Raw genomic sequence first — 27565 nt, forward strand, 5'->3', positions numbered from 1 at the left:
ACCGCACAGTAGAAGAGAAGACAAAAAAAAGTGCATGCGCTGTGCCTGACTAGGGAAGGGGAAGAGCGGGGGGGAGGGAGAGTTGAGAGGTTGAGATCTCATCCCCCTCCTACCCAACTCAGTCCCAGTTCTGCGCAGGCGTGTTCCCTGCCACTCTCTCGGCTCTCTACCTCCTTAGCCTCTGGGCTTCTAGGCCTGACTAGAGAAAAGGTTTCGCTGCTGCAGGCTATTGGTTGAAATTCGGACCAATGACAGCCGGTGTTGTTCGATTGCGCCGGTTTGTGGCGAGAGGAGCGGCGCTTTAGGCCTTGAAAGATCCCTCCACGTCTCTGTGGTGGCTTCGGCGCCATGAGCTCCATCGGGACTGGGGTGAGTCTTTTCCCTGCGCAAATCAGGGGAACAGAATGAAGGGGGAATCCGCAGGAACTCGGAACTTACCCTGCTACCCTCATGCTCGTGCCTTTCCCCATAGGCTACCACTACCTTCGGCCCTCTTTGCCGGCTTCTCCTTTGGGAAAATCGCGCCTTCCCCCCGCCTCCCCCCCCCAACCTTCGGATCTTGGGCCCTGCGCCCCGGTAGCCCCCGAGAGCGTGGCTGAGAGATCGAGGCTTTAGGAAGCCGCCCATGGGGAGCTTGATTTCTCAGGCTCCAAAAGCCCAGCGAACGCCGAGGGCCGGGCCTGCTCGGCTTTGCCGAGTCATTTTCTTTTGCCTATTGAAGAAACCGAAAGTACTGAACCGCGGGCCCATGGCGGGTGGCGGGTTGACGAGGAGGGGAGAACGAAGGGCTGAGGATGCGGGGAGACACCTTTCCTTCCCTATGATAGAAGGTGTGGGATCCCAGGCCCCTGAGATTTGTGTAACCCAAAAACTTGGGATAAAGGGTCCCAAGAACTCGACGTGCTGCTGAGTCACGGGGCTCCTTGCCTGGGAAGCTTTGCCTTTGCGTCCAAATCCTTCCCAAGATTACAGAAACAGAACCTCAAGCTCTGAAGAAGATACCAAAAAACTGTTATTGTATCTGAACTCTGAAAGATAATTAGAAGAGAAATTTGAGTTGGAACTGTGATTTTTTTCTTTCTCTTAAACTTTTTTTTACTAAACGTGTTTCTCCCTAACCACCATCCCTTGGACTCTTCACAAGATAGGATGCTGCACAGTAGTAGGGTATTTTGTAATTTTAAAAGCCTGCTTCTAAATTTAAATTACTTCTCTAGATAGGTAGGCCTTTTTTCCTGGGAACTTATTTAGCTTTACCACTTTTCTTATGCAGCTAAACTCTTTGCCTCTACTAACTCTTTTTGATGTATGTAATTGTTAAAGTGATATCCACATCTCTAATGTTTATTTTTAGGTCCTTCACAGATGCCCTGGACACTGAAATTGCCCCTCTTCTCTTTAGTTAGACAATTTGCAAGATACTCTGAAATAGGTGTGAAGTTAAGTCCTGTTGAATTTTTTTTAGTTCATGCATATTAAATTAGCTAATGAAACAAATTATATTTTTAAGTTTTACAAAGCATTCCCTCACATCATCCCTGTATGGTTAATATTGCTTGCAAGTATCATTCCAACTTGTAGAGTTGCTAGTACTAATCAAATTCATTACAACCCAGATCCTTCTTGATTTCACAGCCAACATTTTTTTCCTCCTTTTCCCCATTGCCTCTCTTCCCCTTTGTCTTTTCATTCCATTGTCACCACCACCCCCTTTAGGTTTTCCTTTTTTCTTCCTCAGAATGTTACAAAAATATCTTATTTCCTCCAGTTCCTGGTATTGCTGATAGATTCATGTTATAAAAAATTACTGTTCTATTTGGTCCCTATGATGGCCAGAATTCTTGGCCTCCAGCTGGTTGGGGCAAGAACATTTATTAATTGAATTCTATGTATAAGTCAATAAAATACAATATTTGTTAGAGATACAAAGACAGAAATGAAGCAATTCCTGATTTCTAATAGTTTACATTCTGTAGGGTATTAACATTTATGAAGATAAGTAAAATATTCTATATACAAGATAGTTGAAAACTCCCAGGGATTCCAAAAGATGGAGATAAGGATAGCTGCTTTTTAGAGTGGGAGTATTAGTTGTGCAAAGAAATGGTGATAGAATTTTGTATATAGAAAACAAGAAGTTGGTTTATTTGGAATATAAATTTATGTATGAGGGCTAGTGTTATGAAATCAATCTAGCATGACTAGGTTATGGAGCTTGGTTGTTAGAGGGCTTTAAATGCCAAAGAAGAATTTGTATTTGATCTTAGAAATATACAAGACACTGGATCTTGAGCATGAAGTATGATGTGATCATATCTGTGCTTTAGGTATAGCAGTTTTCAGCTGTGTAGAGAATGGATTGTATATGTGGGAAATGGAAAGCAGGGGAGACCAAATAGGAGAATGTTCAGTTGATTAGGTAAGAGGGGATGAAAGCTGTACGAGGGCCATGGTCACAATCTTAGAATTTGAATTGTAAGGGTATTTAGAAGGTAGCTGGTTCAACCCTTTTATTTTACAGATGAGATTGAGGTTAGACAAAAGTCAAATTGATAATAATCATATCTAGCATTCATATATTGTTTTAACATTTAAAATTACATAATGCTATTTCATTGGATCAAAACAATGCTGTGAGGTAGATGCTATTATCTATTTTACAGAATAAGAAACTGAGCTAGATTACAGGACTTGCTTGGGATCACATAGCTAGTAGGTATCAGATTGGATTTGAACTCAGATCTTCCAAATCCTAGTGTGCTTTCCACTGTAGAATGAAGACATAGGCATGGATTTGAGAGAGATGGGCTAAAGACAGAATTTGATAACTTATTAAATGTGTGAGAATGAAAAAGTGTTAATTGGAGTCTTACATTTTCATCAACTCTCTCTCACATTATATCAGCTTTCCTTACCCTATGTCTAGGAATCTTGTTTGTGCTCTGTCAGTACTCAACTTTAGGAAATTCTACTGTATGCCCTTTGTTCTACACCTGAACTGCCAGATATTACTAGAAGAAGCTCCACAAACCCATTTACCAAATCCATTATAAATTTATGATACTATATCATTTCAATCCGGACTGACTCTTTGTGATCCCATTTGAGGTTTCCTTGGCAAAGATACTGGGAGGTTGTTTTGGAATTAGGGTGGGTAGGTTCTATTCTCTCATTACTATGCTATAGTAATACTTTTTATTCTTTCCTAACTGACTTCTCTTCATATTCTCTGCAGCAATCCTTCTGATCATCTGTGTCCTTGATCACATTTCTTCCCCATCTGAGAGTTTGTCTCCCTATTCACACATGCTTTCTGTTTCATTTTCATTCTGTTCTAGTCTCCTTCCCAGTTGTTTTCAGACCTGTTAGTCTTTCCCATCCTTTAAAAAAAAATCTCTTAGATCCTATTAATCCTTCAGATTCATACATCTCTTTTCCTTTTCACTGCCAAGAACCTAAAAAATAGTCATCTAAACTAGTGGGTAAAACTCAGATCCCTGCAGTTGCATATTGATTTGGAAAATTGCAGTATTAACATTATCTGTGTTGTCTTTTTATTTTTTATTAAACATTTCCCAACTTCATTTTAATCTTTGGCCTTGAATTTGACACCTGATCTACACTATACTATATTTTATTTCATTAGCCACTCCCTTTTCTACAGTCTTTGAAGTCTAGTTTTGACCTTGCCACTCAATTGAAATCTCCCATGCCATTTTCTCAGTTCCCATTTTCCTAGGACTTCTTGCAGCTTTTGACACAGTTAACCATTCCCTTTTTCTGAATATTCCTTCTATCTTTGATTTCTGAAACATTACTATATCTCTCATTTGTTCATTTTTCTGTTTTGTGATTTTCCTCTCAAGTCTCTCTGTCCTGAGTCCTCTTTTCTTTTTCTTTTTTTCTTTTCTTTTCTTTTTTTTTAATTGGCTGAGGCGATTGGGGTTATAAGTGACTTCCCCAGGATCACACCAGGAACTGTTAAGTGTCTGAGGCCAGATTTGAATTCAGGTCTTCTCAATTTCAGGACTGGTGCTCTATCTACTAGCTGCCCCTCTTCCCTCCTTTTCTTTTTCTTTACAGTTTTTCTGGAAAATATCATCCGTCTCCTTGAGTTCAGTTATCTCTATGCAGACCACATACATAAATATACAAATTTTACTTTTCTCCTTAATTTCATCCAGTTCTGCATGTTTGATTGGCTGTTGAACATTTCTACCTGGATAATACCATCACTTGAAACTCAGACTCAGTTTGTTCAAAACTGAATTCATAATATCTCTTTGGAGGCAAATAGAGAAGCATTGTGTATGTTAATTTTCTCCCTCCCTGCATCTGTTTTCTTGTTCTTTCTCTCTTCCCCTCCCCTTTTCTTTCTCTTTCTTCCCCCCCTAAATTGTTTCTTCTCTCCACTGTCTCTCTCTCAATATGAGTGATTCCCTTTTTCTTTTTTTAATTAGCCTCTATTTCTGTGTAAATAGACAAGTTAGGTTCACTCCACTTATATTTAAAGTTTCCCTCTACTCTTAATTCTTGTGAAAACCAACCACAAAGAAAAACAAGACTTTGTCAAGAATCCCCAAAGCCAGCTACTGATTGGTAGGCTATTGCCCCTCCTCCAACACCAGATGGAGCCACTTATTTTTTTCTGCTTCCTCCAGTACATACTGGTAGAAAATATATTGATAAGTTAGTTGGCTGATGGATTTTCTTCTGTTATCTGGCTTGTGCCTCACAAGGTCTTTGTGTCATCATACTCCCAAGTTGTTCCACCAGAATTTCTGATTTTGTTTGAAGAACCCTCTTATCTACCAAGCCACTCAGCTTCATATCTGAATTATTCCTAGGTTCTTCCTCTAATTTAAGCTTCATCATTTTAAAAAGATTATTGTATTATTTTCTTAATCAGTCCCTGCTTTCCATTCTCCCCGCCTGGTTTGTCTTTCACCTAGTTAGAAAAATAATTTGATATCTTGTTTACCTTAATCTAAAATACAAATACTTCTCAATTGTACTGGTAAGGTCCTCCTTATTAAGGCTACAAACTCCTTTTCTCAGTATTATACATTCCCCATAGCATTTTGTGGTTTATTCAAACTGGATTGCTAGCTATTCCTGTAACATGTTGGCTCCTTTATCTGAATTTGCACAAGCTTTTCCTCATCTCAGAAATGTATTCCTACCTGATATCTGCTGCTGAGAATCCATAATTTCCTCAGGGTGCAGTTTCTCCTAGAGCACAATTGTTTCTTCTCTTCCTTCTCCTTTAACTCTCTACCATGTATTTACTTATCAGTGTATATGTTTGTTTATCCTTCAATAGAATGTAAGTTTTCCCAGTGCAGTCTGTTAGAGATTTCTCAGTATCACATGTTGATGCTTCTTTTTTCTTTTAGTATGATCTGTCAGCCTCAACTTTCTCTCCTGATGGAAGAGTTTTTCAAGTTGAATATGCTATGAAAGCAGTGGAAAATAGCAGGTAAGGAAAATATTTTACTTGCATAATGCAAGTATGCAGATTGTCACTGCCAAACAAATACTGTGTTCTGATTTTAACATGCATATTTTCTTGGGTTTCAAAATTTTTGAAAATTTGATACTTTGTTTCTAGGTCATTCTGGAAACACTGTTTCTTTACTGTTTATTACTTTCTTTAAAATGTGTTATTTTTATAGTTTCTCTTCAAAGATCAGAATAAAGGACAATTCATTGTTTCTTTTTGCTCATCATGGATAACAAATATTTTTGTTTATTTCAGTGTATAAAACGATATGTGAAACAGGGAAGTATACTAAACGTAATACAATAGTAAAAATTACATTTAGATTCTTTTCTATACTTCTTTTTTTATTTTTATAAATATTGATTTTTTTTCCTTGTCTCAATATCACTATTCCCTAACTCAACTCTTTCCAAATATAAATAGCAAATAGACTAAATCATTAGTGATATGTGACCATCAGGTTTTTGTTTTTTCTAAAACATATAGCATATCTTCCAAGCCACTCAGAGGAATAACTTAAGTTAACTTGAACTTTTCTTGTTCCCTCACTTTTTATATCTATTTAATTGCCAGCCCTCTATAACATTTCTTGTTATCTGTTCTTTTCCACCTTTAAGACTGAAATGTTATAAACCCTTCATTTTTTTCTAAATGATGTTAAACTCAAATCCCTGAGGCTCTATGTTGTGTACAAATGAACATTATCTCTGTCATACTGTATTTTTATTCATTTTCTTTAGCATTTTAATGTGTTTTTTGTAGTATAGGATATGACCCCTTTGTTTTAGACTTTTTAACCAATCTCCCAGCTTCCCAGTCTTTCCTCTCAAATCATTTTCTGTACAGCTAGCAAAATAATTTTAGATGAGTTACAGATCTATACCTGACAATCATTAGCATCTATTATGGGGATACTCTGCATAACTATGTATTCTAAACTCTTAAAGAGTTAAAAAGACAAAAAAGAATCAGACTTTTTTTATGTTAAATCCAATATATGTATATATACTTATACAATTATATTGCTGCACAAGAAAAATCAAATCAAACCAGAAAGAAAATGAGAAAGAAAATAAAATGCAAGCAAACAACAACAAAAAGAGGAGAAATACTATGTTGTGAACCGTACTCAGTTCCTACAGTCCTCTCTCTGGGTATAGATGGCTCTCTCATCACAAGGTCATTAAAACTGAAAAGCTTACAAAAAAAGGTTTTAAGGAAGAGTGCAGAGACAATGTATGCATATATAAATGGATATACAAAATAAATGAAAGATAATTTTATGCAAAGTCACAGAAATGGAAGTACTTGTATGAAGAACAGTATGAGGAGGGTGGATTTTGACTGAACCATGATATTCATGAATGGGAACAACATATAATAAGGCTGTAAAGATGAGGTGATGCCAGGTTGTGAGGAGCTTCAAATGCCAGAGAAGTTTGTTTGATCTTAGTTAAAGTAATAAGGGAAGTATTGGGGTTTGTGTAAGGGAGTGACATGGTCAGAGCTGTGCTTTTAGGAAAATTATTTTTACAGTTGTGTGGAAAATAGTTTGGAGTATGGAGTAGACTAGGCAAGGAAACCAGTTAGTAAGTTATTGCAGCAGTCTGGTTGAGAGCTTTTGAGAACCTATACTAGGATAATGTTTGTGTGAGTTGAGAATACAAGCTATTATAAATTTGGCAATGCATTGACTTTGGTGTATGAAGAGTTGAGGTTGAAAGTGCAGGTGACTGGGGAGATGGTGGTGTCCTTGACAGAAATAGGGATGTTCAGAGTATGGTGAAGTTAGGGGATGGGATGGGAATGAATTCTGTTTTGGGGCATTTTGACTTTGAGATTCCTGTGGAATATCCAACTTGAAATGTCCAAAAACAATCATTTTGTGAGATGGGAGCTCAAGAGAGATTATTGCCAAATAGCTTCATAAATCATCTTTAAGTCCCTGAAGAGAGTGAGAGTCTTGGGGCAATTATAATTAGGAATGACCTATTGATGATCCCTTAAAGGAGACTGAGAAGGAATAGAAGAGAAAACCAAGGCAGAGCAGTAGCATAAAACTTGGAGAGAAGTGGTCATCTGTGTCAAAAAGGTAGAGAAGGATGAAGATTGAGAAAAGGTCTTTGTATTTGGCTTTTAAAAAAATCATTGTTAACCTTGTAAGGTTAAGTTCGAGACATGATGAAATGGTTAGAACATTGTACTTGGTAGACAAGAATACTTGGGTTTAAGAAATTGATATAAAAGGGGAAAAAAGATGAGTTCTACAAAGAAGAATGTAATTATTAATTGATATTTATTAAACAATTTTATTCTTTTTTTTAAAAATTTTTTTAAATTAAAGCTTTTCATTTTCAAAACATATGCAAGGATAATTTTTCAACAATGACCTTTGCAAAACTTTGTATTCCAGATTCTCTTCCTTTCCCCCCACTCCTTCCCCAAAATAACCCAATATATATTAAACATGTTAAAAATATCTTAAATCCAATATATTTATACATATTTATACAATTATCTTGCTGCATAATATAAATCAGATCAAAAAGAAAAAAATGAGAAAGAAAACAAAATGCAAGCAAACAACAAAAAGAGTAAAAATGCTATGTTGTGAACCACACTTAGTTTCCTCATTCTTCTCTCTGGGTGCAGATGACTCTCTTTATCACAAGATCATTGGAATTGGCCTCAATCATCTCATTGTTGAAAAGAGCCATGTCCATCAGAATTGATCTTCATATAATCTTCTTGTTGCTTTGTATAGTGATTTCCTGGTTCTGCTCATTTCACTCAGCATCAGTTCATATAAGTCTCTCCAGGCCTTTCTGAAATCATTCTGCTGATTGTTTTTATAGAAGAAAGAAAAATATTTCATACCATTCATATACCATAAATTATTCAGCCATTCTCCAGTTTCTTGTCACTACAACAAGGGCTACCACATTTTTGCATATGTGAAACCATTTTATTTTAAAAGCTTACAATTCTTGTAGTACAAATCAGACTTTGTTAAAAACTGTCTAACAGAATAAGCTGGCCTCTAAGATGAGTTCTCCATCACTGGAAGTCTTCAAACAGAAGTTAGATGATCACTTATCATAGATGTGATCAAAATCTACAGGTCAAATAAATGACTTTTTAAGCTCCTTCCAAACCTGAAGTTCTTTAATTGTCATACAGTTTTTAAAATATCATTTTATCTTTCCAAATACATGCAAAGATAGTTTCCACCATTCACCTTTGCAAAACTATGTTACAGATTTTTCTTCCTTTCTCTCTCTTCCTGCCTCTACAAGACAGTAAGCAATTTAATATATGTTAAACATGTGCAATTCTTTTAAACATATTTCCTTACTTGTCATGCTGCTCAAGAAAAAAAATCAAATCAAAAGAGAAAAAAACATGAGAAAAGAAAACAAACAATAAAGATGAATATATTATGCTTTGATCCATATTTGATCTCCATAGTTCTTTCTCTGGATGTGGATGGCACTTTCCATCACAAGTCTATTGGAAATGCCCTTGAATCACTTCATTGTTGAAAAGAGCCAAGTTCATCATAGTTGATCATCCCGTAATCTTGTTATTGTGTACAGTGTTCTCTTGGTTCTTTTCACTTCACTCAGCATGATGCTTAATTGCTATTTGACTTAACTGTCTTAGTGTTGGAGCTTTTAATTTCTGGTTTAGTGTACACCACCATATGCTGCCTGTACTGGGATACTTAGGGTAAATACAAGTTGCTGTAGAGACCAGCAACTTGTATATACTGTGGCCCACTCAACATTTTTTCGCACTAGAGACTTTGAGGTTATGAATTTCAAACTGCAAGAGACAGATGTAGCCTGTTTGAAATTCATTGATTGGTTGTTTCTTGGATTCTGAATTTTAGAAGGTAAGGAATGGTGACATTTTATAATCTTCTAGCTGGTAGTACTTAAAAGCCAAGTTTTTTGTGTTGGGGAGATGATCTTGATATCATCTGCTTTGCAGACATGGAAGATAAATCAGGTAGACTTTGAGTGGAAGAACCACAATCTGATAAGAGAGATAAAACAAAATCAAGCTCTGTTATCCCATAATATCTCAGACAAATTATTAATAGAATTTGTAACATTAAGCAGCTTTTTTTTTATTGATGAGATTTCACAGTTTTTTTTTTTTTTTTGGTAAATTCTTCTATTCATTTCATAAAGTGCTTTGGATTTGAAGAATTTAACTCCATTTAGATTTCTTCCTAACTCTTACTTACCATCTCCCCATCTACATGACACATTGCTATATTTCAGGCAAACCAAGCAGGCTTTTTTATATTTTGGTTGAATTTTCTATTGGCAATTTGGAATAAAAAGAATCATGATGTCAAAGAAAGTCTTGTGTGAGAGCCCAAATCAAGACCGTTCTTAAAAACTATAATTTTAACCTTGAAATAGTATTATTTAGTGCTTCATTTTTGATTGATAGTATTTTCTTCATATTTAATAAGAAAATAACTATACTACATAATATGCTTGTTGCAGTGTGTGCTTAAAGAGTGTATAAATTAGATAAATCAAACTTTTTTCCACTGACATGATGAAACACTTTGTTTTCAATTCTGTTATTGGCTTTTTAAAAGAAATCTCAGAGCAAAAACTTTTTATGATGTAACTCCTTAAATTCAGTCATTGTATACAAAATAGATACAAAGTATACAAAGAATCTGAGAGAAGTCAAAAAATATGTGAAAAAATACCTTCTGGGAACCTACCAAAATAACATTAGTTATTAGTATTGAGTAGTGGATTAAAAATTGATAGTGTTTAGAAATCTTTGAGAGAGTTACAAGAGTTTTATATTTTATGTGGTAAGAAATTTTCATGGAGTTTTTTAAACAAAGGAACTAGTTGATGAAGGTGGTATTTGGAGGAAAGTATTAGAAAACCGGGCAGGAACAAGAATAGGAAAAGTTAGTGTAGATTTAGGAAAACCAGGTAGGAAGCTGTTAAAAATCATAGGGATCTACATTTTTGGTATCTATGAAAAAAGAGGACTTTCAAGGGAATCCTTGATAGAATTTGTGATTGATTATGAGGCATGAAAGGGATGAGTCAGAGATAAGCTCCAAGTATAAAGACTGGCTAAATGGTGTGATACAATTGGCAGAGTTGGGGAAGTTGGAGAGCAAACTCATTTGGATGGGAAGTGACTTTATTTTGGATATACTTATCATTCCCTTCATTAAAAGTTTATTCAATAATTTTCATAAACCTAATACAACATTTAAAGGATTATTAATTTTTAATAGTTTTTTAATTCATTCTGACCTGATTGACATTAGTTGAATGTCATAATTTATGTCTACTCAAAGAAAAGTACTTTTTCCTTCATAATTATATGATCAAGTAATTATATATAGGTATTTCACTATTTTTTATCTCATTTATGAAATAGGGATATGGATTGACCTATACAAAAGTGATGTTAAAGGCATACATTTTACATATAGTATTTGATGTTCACAAAAACCATGTGAGGTAGTTGCTATTATCATTCCCATTTTACAGATGAGAAATTTGGGGCTGAGAGAAGTTAAATGACTTGTCCAGGGTCACAGAATTAGTGTCTGAGGCAACATTTTAATTCAGGTATTCCAAGTCCACTATTCCATTTGCTGTGGCATCTAATTAATTCTAGTCCCTGCAAGATATATGTGAGATAACCCTGCAATAGTTGCTTCAGTTTGCTTAGGATGATTTTGCAATTGCAGTGTATTTTATGATAACAAATGTTACAAATAGCCATTTTTCAACCAGCATTTATTAAGTGCTTAATGTTTGGCAGGCTGGGGATAGGGGGAATAAAAAAGGATAACCATGTAGATTATCTTCTACTCTCTGCTCTAATAATTGGAGGAATGAAGTTGTGAGTAATCCTGATCTGTTTTAAAATAATTTGTTAAGTCATTCATTGATTGGATAATTTTTTAAACTGTAAGGAATTTGAATTCTTCCTTTTTCAGTTGAAAAAAATTAATTTTCCTCCCACTTGTTTCAGTACAGCTATTGGAATCAGATGTAAAGATGGTGTCGTCTTTGGTGTAGAAAAATTAGTCCTTTCTAAACTTTATGAAGAAGGTTCTAACAAACGCCTCTTTAATGTTGATCGACACGTTGGAATGGTAAGATAATTCCTATCTTTTAGGTAACTTTCTTCAAAATAATTGCATTTGTTGGGGGTATGCTTTTTAGAACTAAACAAAATATCACAGTTATCCATAAATCAGATTTTAAACAATTTGAAATATCGGGGCCAATCCTAAAAATAGAAACTAAAAAGTATCTCTAGTAATGAAGCAGTCCCTAAACAGTGAGCAACAGTTAAAATAGCTGAAATGAACTAAAGATTTCTCCCAGATATACTGTGATTGTTTGGTTTGTCGGTAAGAAATTAAGCGCACAGTCAATGGCTAGTAATGAGTATAAAGGCTAAAGAGTGTTAAGCAGCAAGAATGATAATATATCAATAATGGCAATTCAATGGACAAAGGAGCAAGATACTCTGATGATAGATGAAACTCAGGGACAGAGGCAGAGGGTAGTATAATTCAGACATTGGGAGACAACACTATTCAGAGCTCTTTTTTCTTAGAAGGTGTCATCATGACTGTGAATTGAGGTCAGAAGGTGGATGAAGAGGCAAATCAAGTCTTATTTACTCTGATTTCATTAGAACATTATTCAAGTGATTAAACACTGTAGATGTACCTAGTTGTATATGTCAGCAGTACATGTCAGTTATATATGTCAGCAGTATGTCCTTCAGTTGAAGGAAGGGCTATAGTAGGAGGCAGAGTCATACTAAAGCATTATAATATGTACAGTAATTTTTAGCAGTCCTAAACTAGAAGAAATATGAACATGTATTCTAGACTTTCTCTAATGAAAAGATGCAGAAGTTTGCTTCTTGCTTTAAGCTCTCTGATAGCTGAAAAGGCCAACAAAAGATAATAAGTAAATTCTGAGCCACATGTATTTTCTTTAGTATTTTATTGATACTAAATTTTGATTTAGCTTATAGAAAAACAACTTGCACATCATGAAATTGCAAAATTTTGAGTTTTTTCACAAAACAATTCCATAATGGTAAAGAAACATCTATTTGGACAAAGTGTTCCAGTTGCCAAATTAGCATAGCCAACCTTAATTTTAAACAAACTAAGGACAAGTTGAGTATTGTTATGTCCTAAAGCCATGTGCTCCCGTTAAAAAAAAAAAAAAAAGAAAACTTTGATAATTGGAAAGTATAATCTTCTTAAAACTATCAAAAGTGTCACACAATCATAACAATACATAGGCCTTTGAAGTTTTTATAAAACCTACTTCACATAACATTTTGTAGATGAGTAAATTAGGACTCAGAAGTAAAATTTTATAATATGTAGGCTAAGAGATAGTCAAACAGTATTCTTATTAGGTAATTGTAGAATTCACTTTGTGATGCTCCATATTGGTTCTACCACTTTTTTGTATCTTCTCTGAAGATCATTTTTGAAACTTAGGCTTAGCTGAAAATAAGAAAGCTGTTACTTTGGTAAATATAGAACTCATCTTGAGAGGAATATTTGTACTAAGATGTTACTCAGAATGTTGTTATTTTAAAAAATTATGAAAAAAAAATGATCATGTAGTTATTGTAGAAGACAGCTTGCGTTAACTATGTAGTTTTAAATGTTACCTAGATTTTTCTTCAAATGTTAAATGACAGTTTATTGAACATTTTAGCTTGATGTCATGTTTGCAGAAATGTCATTTTCTGGTAGTTTAAGATTTTGTAGATTTATGAGTAAAGTTTTCCAGAAAAATCCTAGCACAATATTTGAATTGATAATGAACACTTCTTTAAATCCCATGAAGAAACATCAAATGAGTGGATGTTGTTGTTAAGGTGCTTATGGTATTTTTGTGGTATAGATAATCTTTAAATGTTGCCAGTGATATAAAGAATGCCAGTTTATACCTTGTGGTTCCATGAAGAGTTCTAATAATCAAGTAGTACTGCCAATTCTTATATAACATCTTTCCTTTATCCTAACCCCACAGTTTTGAGAAACCGAAATAGTACTGGTCTCCAGAGTTTGAATATATATTTTTTAATGTTAGAGAATGTATTGGTTTATGGTTTAGGAAGTAAAAAGGGAGCCTTAAAAGTATTGCATTAGTCAGAGAAGAAACGTTAAGTTCTTACAGATTTTGTAGATAAGAGGAGTATGTTTTTCTGTATCTTGTTCTCTTTATCCCTTTCTTTTTCTATCTGTTCCTTATTTAAAAAATCCAAATCTCACAAAACTAAATAATTCTGTGTTTTGTCATTTATTTATTTTTTTCTTTGCTTACTGAGGCAATTGGGGTTATGTATATTGTCCAAGGTCACACAGCTAGGAAGTGCTCAATGGCTGAGGTTGAATTTGAATCCAGGTCCTCCTGACTTTAGGGCCAGTACTCTTATCTACTGCACCATCTAGCTGCTCCTGGTTTGTCATTTCTTAAGTTTACATTTCTATTCATTTTCTAGCAAGAACTAAAATAGAGGTGGCTTAAGGTTTTTTTCCTTGTAAATTAAATGTTTAATAATCTCTGCATTTTGGAATCAAACATGAATAAAAGAGTATGATCTTGCATACTTTTGTCTTTTGGAAGTAGATTCCTTTCTAGTATCTTTTGAATTTAAATACTGAATGAAATTTTAAAATTACACTTTTTTGATTTGTGAGAAACATCCTTTTCTTTTAAAGTTGTCACTTTTCTTTATTTCAGGCAGTAGCAGGTCTGCTAGCAGATGCTCGCTCTTTAGCAGACATAGCTAGAGAAGAAGCTTCCAACTTCAGATCTAACTATGGCTATAATATTCCACTAAAGGTAAATGAAATTTTGAAGTACTAGTTGAACTTCAGTAAAATCAACTTATTTAGTAATCCCTTTTCGTTTTTTTGCTTTTTAGCACCTTGCAGACAGAGTAGCTATGTATGTACATGCTTACACCCTCTACAGTGCTGTCAGACCTTTTGGTTGCAGGTATGAAATTTTATTCTGTAAAACGTCCATGAATGACTAAGCTTATGTAGTTCTAAGCTGGAGTCTTGTAATTTGATGATTGATACTGTTGAAATGTCAAGAGAAAACAGTAGTTTATATTTGATAATAGAGATAATAAGGAATCATTGGAGTTTGCCATGGTCAGATCTGTGCTCAAGAAAAATCACTTTGGCAGTTGGGTGGAATGAGATGGTAAGAAGGTCAGTTGTCCTTTTGGCATTAATCAAGACAACTGGGGACTAAGGTCTGAAGATGGTGGAGTAAAGAGAAGGGATTAGATGAAAAAGATGTGGAGTTAAAAATAGCCACATTGAAGAGTTGAGGATAATTCCTGTTATTAGAATATGTGACATGTTTGGTTTTGAACTCTAGAATAATAACTTTGATAGCTGAGTGGAGGATGGCATGGAGTAGTAAAGGTATAAAAAACAGCAAGTATGGATCAATAAAGGCAGATTGAAGGTGAGATAGAAAATAACATTTAGAGCCCAAATGGAGGAATTAGCCTGAGCAAAAAGAGCCACTTGTTCAGAAATAGGAGCAAAGGAAAAAATATAGAATGAAAAGGGGTTTGAACTACAGAGTGGGGTTAAAAAGGGAATTGGTGTTGATTGGTCACTGAGTTGTGAATAGCCTTGATTTATTCTCCTTGAGTTTAGCAGGATGTTTTTCAGCTCCAAACTTAAATTGAATTTCTTAATTGTGTAAAGATATTTGGGAGTTCCTTTTAGAATCAGGACGCTCCTTAAACTATACCAGATAACGTACTAATTTTTCATAGTTTTATCTATGTCACTTCTGAACCTTTACATTTTCTAGCTTTTCCAAAGTTTTTTGACCTTTCTAGGTTTTACTGTCAGGCCAAAGATGTATGACACATTTATGATTTTATGTGTCCTTCCTCTACCAATGCAGATTGCAACCTCTCTAATGTTTGTGTTCAGCCACTCCCCAACTGAATACCTATCCTCTTAATTTCCAACTTTTTGCCACCACAAAAAGCCACTATAAATATTTTTGTATTAAGTCATTTCTTTTTTTATAAATCTCTTTAGAATACAGACTTAGTAGTGATACTGGGTTAAAGGATATGCTCAATTTTATAGACCATTGGGCATAGTTCCAAATTCTACTCTAGAATTACTGGATCATTTCACAACTCTTATTTGTAGTGTTAATGTTCCAGTGATTAGGTGAGCCACTTTTGAGCTAGCAGTGAAGACAAAAATATGCAGAAAAAATGTTGGAATATATCTATAACATTGGAAGACTACATTACCAGGCTCGTTAGTAGGAATTTTCAGGCTGGTAGAGGAAAATCAGACATATAAAAAAAGTGCTTTGTGAGACCTGAGAGGAACAAGATTTAGTATTTGAGTTGGGCTTTAAATAGAAGTAGGGAGAGAGAAAGGAAGATTATCTAGATATAAGGAATAGCATCAGCTAAGGCTAGTACAAGTGATAGTAGTCTTATTTTGGAAAGTAACAGAAGGGTTTCTTCAATAGAAGGGTGAGGTTAAAATCCAGATTTTATGGGATTTGATAAAATAGGTAAAAATTTAAGATGAAGCTAGAAAGGTAGTTTGTGAAGGACCTTGAGTGTTGTGTGAAGTCATGCAAGCAAGAAAAATCATAACTAAAGAGAGATCTAAGGAAGTGAAAGTAGGGGGAAAATCTACTGAGTTAAGTGACTAGGCCATTTATATCATTAGAGAATGGCTTCAGTTATGAGGATAGATGAAAACCAGGTTAAAGGAAATCTTTGTTAAGGCCCTTTCTTTTTACTATAACCTTTTATCACTGATGGGCTGTTAGAATCTTTTCCAGAAATCCAAGGAACTGAAACCTAGATCATAATTGTATTTATATTCATAATAATGCATGACAAAAATTCATAATATTCACAATAATAATAATGTATCATGTTTATGGTAATTGTTTATTCTTACACAGTTTCATGTTAGGGTCTTATGGTGCAAATGAAGGAGCACAACTCTATATGATTGACCCATCAGGTGTTTCATATGTGAGTATTTATTTTAAATTTTTATTGATAAACATTAGATATAAATCTTTTACATCATCTTCATTTCTAAATATATCTCTCTTCCCCAAATAACAATGCCTTGTAAATGTGTGAATACTTCTATTCAATCTAAATCTATTCTTTATTTTATATTCTTCTCCTGAAAATTTTAAGTTCTGTTGTAACTCCAAAGGAATTTGATAATTTTTTTTCCATCCGACCTTCCTTTAGTAGTGTGGCATTTTATCACAATGATTTTATTAAAAAGTAAAAATATATATATGTGTGTATATGTGTGTGTGTGTGTGTGTGTGTGTGTGTGTGTGTGTGTGTGTATATTAATAAGGTCTTTGTACTGTCTTGTAAAGGATATTTTTAAAAACTTATGTTTACATATTATTTCAGAATCAAAAAATTAGATAGTTACTAAATTTTGTCACTTAATATGCACTATTTGAAATGTTTACAGGCATCAGTCATACCAAAGTTAAGGATAAAATAAAAACTGACTCTTGTCAGTGGAAAAATAGATTATTGGGAATATTGGAGATCATGTGATTTCATTAAAGCTTAAAATGTGATATAAAATGTTACATCTACATACACATGATTTTTCAAAAAATAAATATGGCACATATTGGTCCAAATAGAAATTGGCTTTTTTTCTTTATTTGGCATGTATAAAAACTGAATGTTGGGTGTGTGTGTGTGTGTGTGTGTGTGTAGCTGTATATTTGTTTATTCTTGTATTTAATTTTGAGTAGCCATTTCGATGGGAGCCATTTCTGGCCATATATTTATCATTGATTTTGAAAAACTTTTAGCTCCCCTTTTCCCTTTGGGGAATAGAGGGCTTTGAAACAAATATAAATTGCCAAACAAAACGAATTCCCACATTGGCCTTTCCTTCAGAATGTTACACTTGTATTTGTTTTCCCTTTGAAAATTTTCTTTTTAAGGATATAGCATCTGCAGAATAAGAATTCTAGTTTCATTTGTTTGAGAAAGGAAGTTTTTTTAATCACATTTCCAAATTGTGTGTGTAAGTGAAACAAAAGAGAATTTCAAAAGCAATTTTTATATTTTTCTTTTTTTCTTCTCTTGCCTTAGAAATAATTTAATAAACATTTCAGCTATTATTAATATTTTGCATGTGTCCTTACAGGGTTATTGGGGGTGTGCCATTGGTAAAGCCAGGCAAGCAGCAAAAACAGAGATAGAGAAACTCCAGGTAGGTAATTTATAAAAATATTTACTTTACCAAAAGGTATAACAGTGGTTGTAGCAGAATATAAGGGGAGAGGAGTGGCGAAATTTGCCCTGGGTTATCTCTTACCAAAAATACCTGAGAAATTTAAAATTGTTATTTTATAATTGATCATATACTATAGTGGCATCCACCAAAAAGCCACACCAAAATATAAATTTAATAAATGTGTAGCCAAAACAGACTCGTACTTTTATTCTTGAATACACAGAAAAATATTATTTTAAAACACTGTATAGCTTGGTGTCGTGGTGTAATCCCTATGCTGTCTCCATGAGGTTAAGACTTGGTAAATTCCTTGATCTTGATGATTCTGAATCACAATGAATTAAGGCCATTCAGTGTCAGCACTAAGTTTGGCATGATTATGAACAGTCATTAAAAACTGGTTACCAATTTGTCTGAGGAGGGGTAAATCTGCTCCTTTGATGATCATAGTTAGATTGAGCCCTCAGGGAACTCTGTTTATTTAGCCTGGCAGAAATAGGGAGACACTAAACCCCAATTGCCTTGCAAAAAAACCACTCAAAACAAATTATTAAAGCTGAGGGCCATGATTGTATTTACTTGTTTTTTTTTTAATGCCTTACCTTTGATGTATTTTTTTTGGTAATATACTTTAGTGTCACAAGGTAAAAGAGTACCCAGTGCAGGGAAAGGCAAACTATTTTGAGATATCGAAAAAATAATTTACATATTATTTTAAAAATTATGAAATGGGCCTGGTTTATCAGCACTGTATTTTATATCCAACTTGGTCATACCACCAAGTTCTCCAGTGGTGGCTCTGACATTTAATTACCTGTACACTTGTATAATTGTGAGGAAGTCCATCACTTTTCTGTACCTGTATTGTCTAATTTATAAAGTGAAGGCTAACATTGTATTGGGTGTTTTTTTCCTAGCTTTCAATCTAATCCCAGAATTGGAGCAACACATCTACCCCCTGATTATAATTGCATTAGCTATATGCAGTTACTATTTGGACTTGAATAACCTCCTGAGCGACCATAATGACATAACAGTTCAGAGAGGTCCTGTCCATAATTTTTATGTTATCAGTTGACATGATTGTCTTTACACATCACATAGTCACAACTACTAGCATTCTAGTAGCATTCTTCACTTATAGGTACCATCTTCGTGTATAATGAGATAGAATAGAAGGTGCTGTGAATACTAGACCCTTGGAAACATGACAATATAATGTTCATGAAAAGAACATATCTTGTGTGACTCTTGTGCTTATTAAAGTTGCCATTGTATGATCTTAAGAAAATTGCTTAATCATGCTGGTCTTCAGCTTCCTCATCTATAAAAAGGTAATTGGAAGGTCATTTCCATTTCTGGACTGGAAAAGTAGTAAGACACTAGGTTATAAAGGGCTTTGAATGCCAAACAGAATTTCATATTTGCTCCTGGAGGTAATAGTGAACCAGTTGAGTTTATTGAGGGTTACAAGATCATACTTGTGTTTTAGTGGTTAAATGGAAGATATGCAGGAGTTGGGAGAAACTTAAGACAGGTAGACTACACTAACAGGCTGTTGCAATAATCTAGATACAAGGTGATAAGGTCCTGCATTACAGTGGTTGCAGTGTTGGAGAGGAATAGAGGATTTATTGGAGAGATGTTGCAAAGACTGAAATTGTTAGGTTTTAGAACAGGTTTGGATAAGGGAGTGAAATAAAGAATAAAGAATCTGGAATGACTTCTAAATTGTAAACCTATAGAACTGAGAGCAGGGAAGGTAAAAGTGGGGGAGTATTTAAAATGAAAGCTAAGTTCTGTTTTGGATGTATTGAGTTTAAGATGTCTTCTGGACATACATTTCAAGATGTCTGAAAGATAGTTGGAGGTCAAGTTTGGAGATAAGCCAAAGAGATTAGGACAGGATAAATAAATTTGAGAATGGTGATAATCTGTGGATTTAATAACCAAATGAAATAATGTAGGAAAAGAGAAGAAGGCCTAGGACAGAAATTTGAGGGACACATCTATGATTAGAAGGAATGATCTAGATGAAGATCCAGCAAAGGAGACTGGGAAAGAGCAGTCAGAGAGAAAACCAGGAAAGATTGGTATCCTGAAAACCTAGAGAGAAGAGAGTAGGAGAGAATGATTAACATGTAAAAGTCCACAAAGAAGTCAAGGGGAACTAGGATTGAGAAATAGCCAAACTTAGATTTGGCAACTATAAAATCTTTAGTAACTTTGAGAAAGCAATTTTGGAAAATGACAAAGTCAGAAGTCAAATTTTAAGAATTTTTAAGTGAGTGAAAGGAAAATGGAGAGATATTTATTGTAGACAGCCTTTTTGAGGAATTTAGCTATAAAGGATAGAAAACTATATAACAGTAATTAACTGTCCACTTGAAGTTTTACGGAATAGATTCTTTTATCATTCTGGTAGCATATTTACTATGAGAGATAATGCTTGCCAAGTTCCGGTTGGTTTGGCATTTGTGGCCTTTGGAATTCCTACCTTCATCTTAATCTAACAAATTTAGTTTGCAAAGATTCTCTTCTATTTCTTTTTTTTTTTTTTTTTTTTTTTTTTGCGCAGCTACTTACAAAAAAGACTTATGTGTTTTATTTCTAAAACCTAGACACAAGGGTAGCTTCTGTTTAATAGCTCTTTTGTAAAAAAAAAAAATCATTAATAAATGTTTTCAACTATATTATCTTTTTTAAAAATAGTTTTTAGCCTTTTTTAAATTTTGATTTCCAGATTCTCTCCCTCCTTCCTAAACATATTTAGAAGGCAAACAATATGAGTTATACATGTAAAATCACACATAACATATTTTGGGCAACTGGGTGGTACAGTAGAAAAAGCTTGGAGTGTCAGACTTTCTTAGTTCAAATACATTCAGATATTTACTAGTTGTGACCTTGGTTAAGTTACTTAACTTTGTTTCCTTCATTTTCCTCATCTGTAAATGAACTAGTGAAGGAAATGTCAAACTACTCCAGTATCTCTGCCAGGAAAGCCTTGAATAACAACAAATATTTCTGTATTAGTCATATTGAAAAAAAAGAAAGTGAAACAATTTTTCTTTAGCATTTTTTCATAATCAGTTCTTTTTTTTTTTAATTTTTGTTTTTTTAATTTTTATTTAATAATTACTTTATATTGACAGAATCCATGCCAGGGTAATTTTTTTTACAACATTATCCCTTGCCAAATGTTTGTAGCATTTCCTATTTGTAGTAGCTAGAAACTGGAAAATGAATGGATGCCGATTTTTCTATTCCGATTTTTCCCCTCCCCTAGATGGCAAGCAGTCCTATATCTGTTGGATATGTTGCAGTATATCCTAGATACAATATATGTTTGCAGAACCGAACAGTTCTCTTGTTGCACAGGGAGAATTGGATTCAGAAGGTATAAATAGCCCGGGAAGAAAAACAAAAATGCGGATAGTTCACATTCGTTTCCCAGTGTTCTTTCTTCGGGTGTAGCTGCTTTTGTCCATCATTTATCAATTGAAACTCAGGTCTCTTTGTCAAAGAAATCCACTTCCATCAAAATATGTCCTCATACAATATCATTGTCGAAGTGTATAATGATCTCCTGGTTCTGCTCATTTCACTTAGCATCAATTCATGTAAGTCTCGCCAGTCCTCTCTGTATTCATCCTGCTGGTCATTTCTTACAGAACAATAATATTCCATAACATTCATATATCACAATTTACCCAGCCATTCTCCAATTGATGGGCATCCATTCATTTTCCAGTTTCTAGCCACTACAAATAGGGCTGCTACAAACATTTTGGCACATACAGGTCCCTTTCCCTTCTTTAGTATTTCTTTGGGATATAAGCCCAATAGAAACACTGCTGGATCACATAATCAGTTCTTTAAAATTGTCTTGGATGATTGTATTGATCAGCATAGCCAAGTGTTTTACAGTACATCATTACATTGCTGCTACTGTACACAGTGATCTTCCCATTGATCTCACTTCACTTTGCAGCCATTCATACTTTGCCATGTTTTTCTGAAATCACCTTCCTCATTTCATAACTCCATCAGAATTATGCTACAACTTTAATCATTGCTCTCCATTGATATACATTCCCTCAATTTCCAAATCTTTGCTACCACAAAAAAAAACCTACTGTAAATATTTTTTAATGGTTTTTTTCCTTTTTCCTTGATCTTTTGGAGATATAGATCTATCAGTGGTGTTGGGTGCAAAGTTTTATAGCCCTTTGGATTTAATTCTAAAATTTTTCTCCAGAATGATTGGACTAGTTTCTCACCAACCTATTTTCCCTTATCTCCTCCAGCATTTGTCATTTCTGATAGATATGGGATGGTATGTCAGTGTTATTTTAATTTTCCTTTCTCTAATCAATAATGATTTAAAGAACTTTTTCATACAATAGGAAGCTTTGAATTCTTCTGAAAACTGGCCATTCGTATATTTGACCATTTATCAGTTGAGGAATAGCACTTAATATAAATTTCATTTACTTCTTTACATATCTGAGAAATGAGGCCTATATTAGAGAAACTTGCTGTAAAATTCTCATATTATTTCATTGTACTTTTTAGCAAAATGTAGAATCTTTGCTTATCTCTTTTTAATTAAGTCTGTTTTTGCTTTGGTTTAGATCACGATTGCTATTCCCTGCCTTTTTTTACTTCAGCTGAAGCAAATAGATTTCTTCTCCAGCCTTTCAATTTAGTGTTGTGTTTCTTTTTGTTTCAAGTGTATTTCTTTCACATATTGTTGGATTCTGTTTTCTAATGATCTACTCAGCTTCTATGTAGCCCTGTTTTCTTTTCCTATATTCATTTAGTAATTTCATCAGTTCCCATGGATTTAATTACCATCTCTATGTTAACAATTCTCAGGTCTACCTGTCTTGCCCTAATCTCTGCCCACCTATAATCTTGCATCTCTAAAACTTCCTCCATTGCTATTTTCTTTCAGTTTCTTGGGATCTAAAACATCAGGGCAGATTTCTTGTCTAATTTCTTGAAATGTGATGTCTAAGCCCTTTTTTTTGGTCATGTCTTTCAGAAAGAACAATAATTCTTAAATTATCTCTTCTCAATTTTTTTTTCCAGGTCAGTTTTTGTCTGATGATATATTTCAAATTTTATATTTTTAAAAAAAATTTAACTGTTTCTTGATATCTCATGCAGTCATTAGTTTCTATTTAACAAGGAAATATTTCCTTCATTGAGCTTTTGTACCTCCTTTTTCCATTTGGCCAATTCTTTTTAAGAATTTAAGAATTCTTTTCTTCATTGAATTTTTATATATCCTTTTCCATTTAGTATATCCTACTTTTATAGAAGTTCTTTTCTTCACTGAATCTTTGTGTCTCTTTTGTCATTAGGCCAGTTTTATTTTTTAAGGGATTAGTTTCTTCAGTATTTTTTGGTGCCTCTTTTTGTTTTCAATCGATTTTTCAATCGATTAGGTTGTGTACAACTCTTTGTGACCATATTTAAGGTTTTCTTGGCAAAGACACTGGAATGGTTTGTCATTTTCTTCTCCAGCTCATTTTATAGATGAGAAACTGAAGCAAAATAGGATGAAGTGATTTGTCAAATAGGTAGTAAGTGTCCCAGGCCAGATTTGAACTTTAGAAGATGTCTTCCTGACTTCAGGCCTGACAGTCTTTCCAGCACGCTAATCCTTTCTAATGTGCCTCTTTTACCAAGGTATTCTTTTTTTCATAATTTTTTTTCATCACTCTCATTTCTTTTCCCAATATTTCTTTACCACTCTTTTATTTCATTCAGCTATTCCAGGGATTCTTGCTGGCCTTGGATCTAATTAGTTTTTTTTTTTTTTTAATTTTGAGGCATTGTTATCTTTTTTGCTCCTATAGTCGTTCTTTTTGTTGTTATTGTTTGTGCATTTTCCCAGCTTTTTTCTTTTAAACATTTTGTTGAAGTTGGCTTCTGCTCACTGATTGTAGGGGGAAGCATTATGCAAAGTTTTAGGGTTTTTTTTGTGCTGTTGTTTCCAGGACTAGCTGTGGGAATCTGCAAGTTTTTAGTACTTAAAAAGATGGTATCATACTGGAATGAACTGTGGTCACTATTCTCCTAGTCTTAATTCTTGTCTTTTCCCAGGAACTGCCCCTACTTCACTACAACTGCAAAGACTAGTGTTTCTTTTGGCTCTGGAGCTGTGACCAGGTCCCCTGCATTCCTGCTGTTGCTCTCTTATAGCTGAACACAAATGCTCTTCTTTATTTTGAAACTGTGACATAGAACTGCTTATGGGCAATTAAAGTTGCCAATTAGTGCCATCTTCATCCAGTGCTAGCAAAGGGTCTGCTGTTAGTCTTTTTCTGACCACTTCTCTAACTCCCTCTTACCATCTCTGGGCTGAGAGGTCCCAATGCTATTGCAGCTATCCCTAGGGGCCATTGCTGATGCTTTGTCCGTATTCTAAGCCTGCATTAATCCTAGTGTCAAAGACCTCTTTTATGGACTCCTAAGTTATCTCTCATCTTTCTTGGTTCCATTGCTCCAAAATTTTATTTGAGGCATTATTGGTAGAGTCCAGCTGAGTCCCAGCCTGTACTCTTAGCTTCAACTATATTTCCTAGTATTAGAATTCTTTATAAAGTAGTGTTTGGTAATTAAGAAAAGGCTCTATATCTTTGGGTATATTCTAACTTTTTTTATATGTAATGATATTAACATCATTAAAATGTTGTATAATCTTGAAAACATTGGTATTGGAATCAAGAAACGTAGCCTTCTGTTATATTGTGTCATTTGGGTCAAATAAATGAAAACCTTATTTGACTTTCAATTACTAATCTACAAAACTAGTAAAATAATGCCTTTAATAAGCCCAGAGATTTAAAAAAAAAAGACAGTTTATATATACGTTTTCTCATAGATGAAAGAAATGACTTGTCGTGATGTTGTTAAAGAAGTTGCAAAAATGTAAGTATTTTTCTGTGGTTTCTCAACTAATTGGGTTTCAGAATTATTTTTATAGTTACTTTTTAGTATGTGGTTTTGGTAAATGGGGATAATTTTTCATGTAACTTTTTTTCTCTATTAAGATCACTTTTGCAGGTTATTCCACACTATAACACCACACTTGTCTTTTTCCCCCTAGAAACAAAGTTAGGCTTTAGAAAAAAAAAATTCAGTCACACTTAAGATTTTACAAGAATTGGGAAACATGAACATAAAAACAGTAGTAGAAGCATCTCTGAGACAAAACAATTATTTTAAATATCTCAAACTCAAGAAAAAAATTGAAAATACAAAAAGTTTATTAAAGTGTTATGACAGGATAATTTGAGATGGCAAAGGGCCTTAAAACCTAGGAAATATAAAAGAAGCCAAACATGAAAGCTAAAGATGATTTTTTTCGAATGCAGAGAGAGGAAAAAAAAAAAAAAAAAACAAATGCAGAGATAAAATTTTTGGAATAGTTGGGCTAGAAGAAAGTTAGGAGAAAGAATAGGAAATAAAGACAAAAAGATGGATTGGAGCCATATAGTAGTTATATTCCTCTGCTTGAGAAAAGGCAAAGAGGAACAGCAAAATAACCTACAATTTATATTGTTTAGTAGACTTGTTAGAAAGAGGATCAGAATCAGGGAGAACAAGAAAAGATGATCTTTAGTTTATAAAGCTGAAAGGTATCTCAGAGGTCATCTAGTTCAATCTTTTTATTTTATAAAGAAATAAGAGGCTTAGAGAGTCAGTGAATTACTTGAACCTAGATATTTAACAATTCTTAAATTCATGTTATCTTTATTAAGTTGATGATTGTAATAATATGCATTTATTCACTTGAAGGTTCCTTCAACATTTCACTCTCCTAAAACTGGTCCTAAAACTTCTTTAAGCATACTCATGTCATCTAGCTTAAACTTTAAAACACACACTCTCTTTCCTTCTCTCCTTTTTTCATTTGGTCCAGATTTGTGGTTTTTATTGGTTCTTCTGATATTAATGCATACTGGTCTGCAATTATGGATTTATTCATGTGATAATATAACTTTTTAAAATTCCAGAATCTATATAGTACATGATGAAGTTAAGGATAAAGCTTTTGAACTGGAGCTCAGTTGGGTTGGAGAAGGTAAAAATCCTTTTATAAACATTCCTTTGTACATATTTGCTTGGTGAACTTAGACTTTATACCTTTTGGGATAACTTGAGTTTTCTTATTATTTTAATTTTTAAAAATGGGTTTTAAGCTGTCTTATGTTGAGGTGAGTGAGATTTGAAAACTGATTGTTTTTCAGGATTTTGAAATTCTCAACATAATTCAATACAAATACACATTTCAGAAAGGATTATATCTGAAAGGGACCTTTCAAGTCTAGAATGGTTTATAATGCTGTTTCTCCAGTCTTTTACTTCTAACAACAGAATAATTTTAAATTAAAAAAAAATTCTTAAAAGAATTTCTTAGCAAGGTTCCAAAGTGGAGATAGCATTGTAACTTTACAGCACCTCCTGTGTTAAGCCTTGATACAATATATGTTTAGTTTTTACATGTGTCTTAAGAGAAGCTTCAAAACACATTAGATACAAAAAGATTAATAACAATGATAACATTTCTATAGCCATACTTCTAAGTTAAAATTCTTAAATTTAAAAATATGATTTAATTTACAGTAACCAAAGGAAGGCATGAAATTGTTCCAAAAGATATAAGAGAAGAAGCAGAGAAATATGCTAAGGTAAGCACTTTCTAGAAATATAGCCTGGTTGAATTTTCTAACTATGATTGAAATTAGGTAAAAAAGTGAGGATTTATTTTGAAAATGAACACAGATGTTATATGATGTATCTAAGAAATCAATTACTTGAGATGGTCTTTGAAAACAGATTGGGGGTGGTACTGTGGCAGATCTTTTTAAAGATTAATACTATATTTAACCCCTCTTTTCAGTACTGACTCTACATCGAGTCAAGTTAAGATTTTTTATTTATGGATATATTCCATATAAACCACAGACTATTTAAGAAGTATTTTAGTATTCAATTGCTGACTAATTATTCATTTCTTCTTTTAAAACAGGAATCTTTGAAAGAAGATGATGAATCAGATGATGATAATATGTAACAATGAGTGCTACAGTACTTTTTTTTAAAGAAATGTTTTACATGTAAACTATGTAGAAGTAGTATCCTGTTGATTATTAGCTCAGTGACGAATTACCAGTTTATTAAAAATTTATCTTGTATCTACAAGTTCATTTGTTCTCTACTTAAAAATCTCTCTGCTTTGCAGGGATTGTAAGTTTTCCCATTTTTCCTCCCATTATTTATGTTAAGTAGTCTATTTCATTTTCTGGCAGATTGACTCATGAAGGTTCAATTAAAAATGAAATAACTTCTTTTTTCATTTTATTCTTTTCTATAATAACTAAAACAACTTCAAATAAGATATTATGTCGTAATAATATATTGTCTAAGACCCCTGTCATACAAAAGGGTAACCTTTTCTGCCTCTCATGTCAAAGGAGTGAAGATGGAATTGTAGATGTTTTTCCTCAGTTACCCTCCCTTTTTCTTGGTCTTATAGGTAGTTATTATATACAGTAGAAAGGATTACTTACTAACATGAATTTTGTAGTAGCTAATGAAACTCTGACCTCTTTGTGAAATTGACACATGTCTATATTTTGGAAATTTCAGCTTAGTTTAAGACAACTTTTTTAGCTAGAATGGACTTT

At 33.7% G+C, this 27565-nt stretch overlaps 1 protein-coding gene and 1 long non-coding RNA gene across 3 annotated transcripts in view; one reads left to right on the forward strand and one right to left on the reverse strand.

The window, feature by feature from the left end:
• The first annotated feature begins 248 nt into the window (after window positions 1-248).
• Window positions 249-27234, forward strand: PSMA3 (proteasome 20S subunit alpha 3). The gene is made up of 11 exons (XM_051977745.1): window positions 249-369; window positions 5397-5479; window positions 11540-11663; window positions 14299-14400; window positions 14483-14556; window positions 16531-16603; window positions 17769-17834; window positions 24757-24803; window positions 25892-25959; window positions 26502-26566; window positions 26908-27234. The coding sequence occupies exons 1-11, from the start codon at window positions 349-351 to the stop codon at window positions 26950-26952; spliced, it is 768 nt and encodes a 255-aa protein (XP_051833705.1). The 5' UTR covers window positions 249-348; the 3' UTR covers window positions 26953-27234.
• The window catches only part of LOC127549577 (uncharacterized), a 51137-nt gene continuing 31354 nt past the window's right edge, over window positions 7783-27565 (reverse strand). Inside the window, exon 6 of one of the 2 annotated variants that reach the window (XR_007950665.1) lies at window positions 7783-9541. This is a non-coding gene — a long non-coding RNA (uncharacterized LOC127549577). Of the gene's footprint in view, window positions 9542-17840; window positions 19965-27565 lie in introns of those variants that run through there. The other variant, XR_007950666.1, reaches the window with a different exon arrangement.

Source organism: Antechinus flavipes, chromosome 2 (genome assembly GCF_016432865.1).
Source record: "Antechinus flavipes isolate AdamAnt ecotype Samford, QLD, Australia chromosome 2, AdamAnt_v2, whole genome shotgun sequence".
Taxonomy (NCBI): Eukaryota; Metazoa; Chordata; class Mammalia; order Dasyuromorphia; family Dasyuridae; genus Antechinus; species Antechinus flavipes.

Bases quoted from the DNA above. Each gene is read 5' to 3' on its own strand.
- PSMA3 (XM_051977745.1), top strand. From the start codon at position 349: ATGAGCTCCATCGGGACTGGG. The intron at 17,835-24,756 runs GTAGGTAATTTA...GTTTTCTCATAG, and splicing joins CAGAGATAGAGAAACTCCAG to ATGAAAGAAATGACTTGTCG. The intron at 25,960-26,501 runs GTAAAAATCCTT...TTTAATTTACAG, and splicing joins GCTCAGTTGGGTTGGAGAAG to TAACCAAAGGAAGGCATGAA.